A 7,471-nucleotide genomic window follows, 5' to 3' on the forward strand; every position below is an offset into this window, starting at 1 on the left:
GGAATGTTCCCTGCTGGATACAGTATAGGATTTCGGCTCAACTATTTTAGATCGTGACCCAAATGCGAGAGTTTTAACCTCTTGATAACTCACAACATCCTAAAGAACTATTTGTGTTTGTTCTGCTGGGAGTCTGGAACCAGCAACTGTGGGGAAAATAAATAAATAATAAATAAATAAAACAATAAAGAAAAGTTTTAAAGATCTTCAACATAAAGATAAACAGGTTCTGGAGAAACTCTGTTTTTTGTTGTTTTATTTTAATTTCAGGATTTTTAAAAGTATCCCATGGAACCAAAAATGTAAATATAAATCATGTACATTGACAACAAACAAACAAACAAATAAATAAATGTTTTTAATTCCAGACTCTATAGATTTTTTGTATTTGAGAATGTTTTTCAGAAATTATACTAATATTTTTGTCCTTTAGACCTGACTGATAAGAATTATTTTTACATTCAAAATTTTTTATTTTCAGGCATATTAATATAAATAGCATCGACATGACGCAACATTACAAAACGGACATCTCGTGCAGTTTTAGGAAGAGAAAAAAGACATCTAAAAGCTATCTGGAGATGTTAGAACTATGTTTAGTTATTCAAGGAAGCAAACAAACAAACAACCCAAGAAATCCCTGGTTATTTAGGATATACCCTATGTAGTGACCTAGGGGGTAGAGATTCACTTGGGATTTGGTTATAAACTGTGCAGAACATGTCAAATACATGTGTGTCATACCATAGCTCTATTGCCCTCTAGTGAAACTTTGTGTCTAATCCCGAGTGTATCTAGGAACGCAGATGAGGTGAGAATACACCCTTGATGGACACCATGCAGAAACACACACACACACACGGTCCCATGGTAATAACGGATGACTGGAAATATTCTTTCATTTATTTATTAAAAAAAAAACAGCCACTGAATGTGAAGAACTGTGTGTGTGTGTGTGTGAGAGTGTGTGTGTGTGTACAAGATAAATTCATTGCTACCATAATACTATTAGTTCAATTTTTATTAAAAGTAAAAAAAGCATGTATAAGAAAACTATACACATAGAGCAGAGTTTCTAATGTGCCTCGTTCGGTGCTGCCTTTGATGCGAACAACGATGCTTTAAACGATGATTTCTGGTTTATTCAATATAACATGCAGCTTCATCTGCGTTTGCGCACAGTTCTTCTCATTAGCCTAGGACACTCTGTCTTCCCTCCGTCTCTTTTCTCTTCCTTTCTCCTTCCAGATCTTGTCCTTGTCTTCACCATTGTATTCGCCTCTTTCTGCGATTCACCCCCCTGCTCTTTCACCATCTCTGGATCGCCCGCTCTGTCTCTGTCAATCTTCCGCTTTGGGTGAGACAGGGAGGGGGGAACGGTGAAAGCTTCTTCCTTGATCTGTTGCTTCGACGTCTCTGGTTTCATTTTAGAATTCTTTCGTGGTACAGCAGGCTCCCTGGGAGATAGCGGAGAGCCAGGTTTAGGCCTGAGGGTCGGTGAGGCGGCATGGGCTGAGGGACATGTGTGCTGGTTCAGACAGGTGGAGCACAGAGGTGAAATGGGTAAACAGACCTGTTGTCCGAAACCCACCAACAGCCAATTTATCTCACACCACAGGTCTCTACGAGAGAGAGAGAGAGAGAGAGAGAGAGAGAGAGAGAGAGAGAGAGAGAGAGAGAGATTTGTAATTTCAGACAGCATTACTCTACCAGCTCCCTGGAGTCTCCCGTATGATCCTAAGGAGGGTTTATCCTTTTCTTCTGTCTTCCAAAAAAATCTTGGTGGATTGGCAACTTTTAATTAATTAGATGTGAATAAGTGTGTGAATGAGTGTGTGTGTGATCCGCTGTGATTTTTTACTACCCCCGACCCCTACATTAATGGATACCTTGGTAACCACTCCTCCAAGGCTCTACGGGTCTCCTCCGGGTTCTTGGTGGTGCTCCGAGTCCATCCCAGTCTGTTAGAGATCCGGTGAACGTGCGTGTCCACTCCTGAGTGAATACACACAGACGAACACGTTTGTGAAAACTGTTACGATCCGACCGCACCAGTCAGGAGCGTCCTCACTTCGTGCTCACCAATGCCGGAGACCTGTTTCCAGGCTATGGCCATGGCCAGGTGCGCCATCTTAGGGCCGACCCCGGGCAGACGCACCAAACCCTCCAGCGTGTCAGGGATGTCGTCTCCGAACTCCCGGTGGATCATCTCCGTCGCCTGCTTCAGGTACTTCACTTTCGTCTGTATCAAAAATACAGAGAGATGTTTAGAAAATTATACAGGAAATGACTATGACTGTTACGTTAACAAATATTAGTCACCTTCCAGAAGCCCACAGGGTAGATCAGTTTGCCCAGTTTGTCCTCGTCCATTTTGAGGATGGAGGACACGCTGAGGTTGTGCGCACGCAGTCGTTCCATGGCGGCAGCCGTCACCTGGTCCTTCGTCTGACTGGACAACATCAGAGAGACCAACACCTGAAAACGCATCACCTGAGAAAGACAAAGCGATAGACGATAAGCTTACAAATCCCCAAGAAGTACTCTCACGAGAGTTCAAACGATTCGTGATCACCTCAGGTGTAGCCTGGGGGTCGTAGCACTTCTCCGCCCCCATGAGATCCACCGGCGCGTCCCGTCTACTCCGCATCTCCCTGATGAACGACAGCTGTCTCCTCCAGTCAGGTGGCTCCCAGCGCTCTTTCTTGATGCAGGGTCCTGCCTTGTCTTCATACTCCACTTTAACGTAGGCCCTCCTCACGGTGCGAGGTGGAGGTCTTAAAGGGTCTTCCTTAAGTTCTGGTGAATTACACAGTATAAAAAAAGAGAGGTACTAAAAAGCAAGTCAGTAGGTGGACCTAAAATAATAAATAGTGATGGGGAAACAACAAGATATTATAATTGCATTTCTTGATAATTCTCTTTTATTAATGAATGCTGTTTTGTAAGTACATTTTTAAAAAAAAACCTTGATCACCACCACCACCACCACCCCACCTGTGACGTGTGGCATCTCTACACAACATTGCCCATACGGACTCCCCCCAGTTTCACACTTGGTACGTTCCTCATCTGGTTCTTCTTTAATCAACACAGAACTTTCCTCCACAGTCCCGCGTGTGAATCTCCGGAGTCCTTTTCCTTTTAATACGTCTTTGCCCGCTTGTGGAAGATCCGACACGACTTTTCTACCCTTGTTGAAGTAACGCGAGCTCGTTTTCATCGTTGTTATGATTTTGCTCCACAGATATCGACGTGCGTGAGGTGTGCACGCGCTAGAGCGGAAGTAACCGAGTTAGTAACCACGCAACAAGCAGACGTGTCTAAATAAAAACAAATACAAGTCATTATTATTTACAAAATCTGGCAGTGTTGCAGCTAAACGTCTCCGGTGCGTGTTGACTTCCTGAAAGCGACACCTTTAAGAACTACATTTCCCAAGACGGAAGTTGACTTGGGTTTCTTTAAAAAAATAAAAAATAAATATATATACATATTAAAATAATTTATTTATTTAAAATGAATTAAAAACAGCTTCATAGTTCATAATTTTGAGTGATTCAAAGTTAAAAAGCAATTTTTTTAGGGACCGGAAGTAGATATATTTATTAATCTCGACATCCGGTTTGATGGGGGTGTTTATTCTGGGGCACTTTTACATGCTTTTCAGGGCTTGAAAATATATTAATGCATAAACTTTATGCGGTTTTGTGCTTTAAAAAGGTCCAACGCGTCCCCGAGACACCTTGATGAACAGCCTGCTTTATTGTACAGCCCTGAGGTGAGGAATGTTCGCTGTGATGGTGGTGTTGTTTTTGTCTGTTCTACATGACGGCTTGTTGTTTTCGACACTGCGGCGCTGTGATTGCGCAGATCCCGAGTCTCCCAGTGAGATGTGAACGTTGTTGTGGATAAAAGTGTTGAACAAACGTGTTTATTTCAGACGCTCTTGAGGTTTGAGACCTTTGGCAACGGTGCGTTTAGTTTGTGACTCTGACAATAACATCATACGTTTCTGAAAATCGCAGACAAGGATAAAGACACTACGTACTCTGTAATCTGCAATTAATCTTTATAACTCGGTTTTTTTTTAATCTGTGATTTTTTTAATCTTTAATGAATTTAATCTGTCGTGGCTCCTCCTACTTTCTTTAAAAACCCTGTTGTGATTTATATAATCCATAAACCACTAATCCGCTAATTAAAGGTGTACAATTCAATTATCATTATGTTTATCTTTATTGGGATTAAAGCAGAAGTGGGCGTGTTTCAGATTCAGGAAGGGGGCGTGGCCTAAATTCAGCACTGTCTGATTAAAAATCCTGTCAGTTAGCTCCTTTTAGCTAGTTGAGTAATGTTGATGGTTAAAAACTACAAAAGGTTTTATGAATATAACTGCAAAATTCTCACAGAAATACTTCCAGGTTAACTCATTTTAGCTACTTGACTCTGTCAGGTTAGCTAATGTTAGCTAGAAGGATAATGGACACCATAAATCCTGTCAGGTTAGCTAATGTTAGCTAGAAGGGTAATGGACACCATAAATCCTGTCAGGTTAGCTAATGTTAGCTAGACGGCTAATGGACATCCTAAATCCTGTCAGGTTAGCTAATATTAGCTAGAAGGGTAATGGACACCATAAATCCTGTCAGGTTAGCTAATGTTAGCTAGACGGCTAATGGACATCCTAAATCCTGTCAGGTTAGCTAATGTTAGCTAGAAGGGTAATGGACATCCTAAATCCTGTCAGGTTAGCTAATGTTAGCTAGAAGGGTAATGGACATCCTAAATCCTGTCAGGTTAGCTAAAGTTAGCTAGAAGGGTAATGGACACCATAAATCCTGTCAGGTTAGCTTATGTTAGCTAGACGGCTAATGGACATCCTAAATCCTGTCAGGTTAGCTTATGTTAGCTAGAAGGGTAATGGACACCATAAATCCTGTCAGGTTAGCTAATGTTAGCTAGACGGCTAATGGACATCCTAAATCCTGTCAGGTTAGCTAATGTTAGCTAGAAGGGTAATGGACATCCTAAATCCTGTCAGGTTAGCTAATGTTAGCTAGAAGGGTAATGGACACCATAAATCCTGTCAGGTTAGCTAATGTTAGCTAGAAGGGTAATGGACACCATAAATCCTGTCAGGTTAGCTAATGTTAGCTAGACGGCTAATGGACATCCTAAATCCTGTCAGGTTAGCTAATGTCAGCTAGACGGCTAATGGACATCCTAAATCCTGTCAGGTTAGCTAATGTTAGCTAGACGGCTAATGGACATCCTAAATCCTGTCAGGTTAGCTAATGTTAGCTAGAAGGGTAATGGACACCATAAATCCTGTCAGGTTAGCACCTTATTTCATTCTGTCAGTTAGCTAATTGGCTATTGTTACCATCAAATGTTATGAAAACGACTGCACAATCCTGTCAGAAACCACCTGAGTTTTGTCTAGTGTGTTACGTGGTTTTAGCTAGCCGTCTAAATATATCTTTTTATTAATTTATAATATTTTTTTTTAAAATTTTGTCCTTTCTTAGTAAGTCCAGCTGAACACTGGGATCATGAATAAGCAGCCCAGTAAGGAGTCTCTGAGGGATAAGCTGAAGGGGGTGTTTGGACTTGCCCCACGTATCCCCACTAAACAGACCGAGAGTAAACCATCTGAGTTTATCATCACCCATGACATCCTGAAGGTCAGAGATGTGAAGATGTTTCACCATTGGATTGGAAATGGTTTTCATTGTGTGTGAGAAGGAAACTAACGTGTGTGTGTGTGTGTGTGTGTGTGTGTAGGAGCTAGCACCCGAGTGTGGGCTGAGCAACAGACTCCGGGTCATTCACCATGTATGTGACCTCGCCAAGTCCAAAAAGTTTGAGGAGGTAAGATTTCATTACTATGAGTGAGTGAGATGTAGCGCTTGTTAGCTTGCTGACTAGCATTTGAAAGTGATTATAAACATTTATGAGTATAAATTAAAAATGTCTTTTTATGAATTTTTTTTTTTAAATCGGATGTTTAAATTATAGTTTGCTATTAAGACTTGCTCATATGTATTGGCACCCTCTGCCTGTTAGCATGCCGTGGAGTCTTTATGGAAGGCGGTGGCGGACATGATGCAACCCGAACAACCACCCGAAGCTCGACACGCTGTGCTACTGCTGCTAAGAGCTATAATACAGGGACAGGTACCACACACGCACCCCTACACAGAGATGTGTCAAAATTGATTTGAGTAAATTGACTGTGTGTGTGTCTGTGTGTGTGTCTGTGTGTGTGTGTGTGTGTGTGTGTGTGTGTGTGTGTGTGTGTGTGTAGGGGGAGAGACTGGGTCCACTGAGAGCGTACTTCTTTAAGATCATTTGGGACTACCAGCCGTGTAACGAGGACCTGCCTGAGAGGCTCGGGGTGTTCAAGGCCCTCACGGAGAACGGGAAAGACGTCACCTACCTAGAGGACGAGATAGGTGAGTCACTGCTGTGGTGATAGACTCCTGGAATTACCCTAGCAACCACCTGCAACACCATAGCAACTACATAAAGTACAGTACAGATTGAGAGTACCTGGAATACAGTACAGATTCAACAAGATTCAATAAGCTTTATTAGCACAACTGTGGCACTTACAGTGTTGCTAAAGCAGGTAACTAAAGTATTTGCTGAAGGATCAATAAACTTTAAGAGAATAAGTTAAAAAGAAAAGGAACAATAATAAAGCTATTTTTCAACCCCCTGGAGTACCACAGTAATCGCATGGGAATACCACGTCAGAGAGAATTCACGAAGCTGCCTACATGATTTTAGTAAATGTACCTTTTCTGTTTAATCTGTCTAGTTTTAACACGAGGATAATGCTAGCCTGCTGAACTCTAAGTGTTTATGCTAAGCTTATGTGCACCAGTGACAGCCACTCAGTGTAGTTGGCTCATAAGTACTTTTAGTAAAGGGTTTCTCTGTGTGTAGTGAGCCTACAGGTGATGTTCTTATTATTGTGTGTGTGTGTGTGTGTGTGTGTGTGTGTTCTGCACCTCAGCTCGTTTCGTTGTCGTTTGGATGGAAACAGGATTGACTGCTGATTTCTTGCATGTGCTGGTGAACCTGGTCAAATTCAACTCCTGCTACTTGGACCAGAATGTGTCACTGATGGTGCAGTAAGTTTCTCTCTTTCTCTCTCTCTCTCTCTCTCTCTCTCTCTCTCTCTCTCTCTCTCTCTCTCTCTCTCTCAATCACACACACCGTAGCCTACTGAATTCTGTGTTGCGTTAATATCAACCCCACATTCAGGAGGGATTTATATTTCTGTATAAAGTGAAGTGTTAAGAATGTCTTTGTGTTACAGGAAGATCTGCTTGCTGTGTAACCGAACTACATCCTCCACAGATATCGAGGTATGTTTATATAATTATAAATAATTTATTTTAACATTTTATATTTTTGTCTCTGTACCTGTGTGTCTGTACCTGTGTGTCTGTCTCTCAGG

General features: G+C 41.7%; 2 protein-coding genes across 6 annotated transcripts in view; one reads left to right on the forward strand and one right to left on the reverse strand.

Annotated features, from left to right (window-relative positions):
- Nucleotides 1–1,003: 1,003 nt before the first annotated feature.
- On the reverse strand, nt 1,004–3,223 carry nthl1 (nth-like DNA glycosylase 1). Its single transcript, XM_027178917.2, has 6 exons — nt 2,998–3,223; nt 2,576–2,799; nt 2,323–2,493; nt 2,083–2,242; nt 1,890–1,995; nt 1,004–1,622 (listed from the first exon to the last, which is right to left on the reverse strand). Exons 1-6 carry the CDS (start codon nt 3,221–3,223, stop codon nt 1,163–1,165), a joined length of 1,347 nt encoding a protein of 448 aa, XP_027034718.2. The 3' UTR covers nt 1,004–1,162.
- The window catches only part of tsc2 (TSC complex subunit 2), a 35,992-nt gene continuing 31,630 nt past the window's right edge, over nt 3,110–7,471 (forward strand). Inside the window, exons 1-9 of one of the 5 annotated variants that reach the window (XM_047803461.1) lie at nt 3,110–3,202; nt 3,724–3,781; nt 5,532–5,687; nt 5,788–5,874; nt 6,070–6,180; nt 6,311–6,458; nt 7,025–7,142; nt 7,331–7,379; nt 7,471. The exon at nt 7,471 is cut by the window's right edge and continues 125 nt beyond it. In XM_047803461.1, the coding sequence (XP_047659417.1) occupies nt 5,556–5,687; nt 5,788–5,874; nt 6,070–6,180; nt 6,311–6,458; nt 7,025–7,142; nt 7,331–7,379; nt 7,471 (646 nt within the window). In that variant the 5' untranslated portion in view covers nt 3,110–3,202; nt 3,724–3,781; nt 5,532–5,555. Of the gene's footprint in view, nt 3,203–3,225; nt 3,392–3,607; nt 3,782–4,400; nt 4,425–5,531; nt 5,688–5,787; nt 5,875–6,069; nt 6,181–6,310; nt 6,459–7,024; nt 7,143–7,330; nt 7,380–7,470 lie in introns of those variants that run through there. The other 4 variants (XM_047803460.1, XM_047803464.1, XM_047803463.1 and 1 more) reach the window with 4 other exon arrangements.

This window comes from Tachysurus fulvidraco, chromosome 18 (genome assembly GCF_022655615.1).
Source record: "Tachysurus fulvidraco isolate hzauxx_2018 chromosome 18, HZAU_PFXX_2.0, whole genome shotgun sequence".
Classification (NCBI taxonomy): domain Eukaryota; kingdom Metazoa; phylum Chordata; class Actinopteri; order Siluriformes; family Bagridae; genus Tachysurus; species Tachysurus fulvidraco.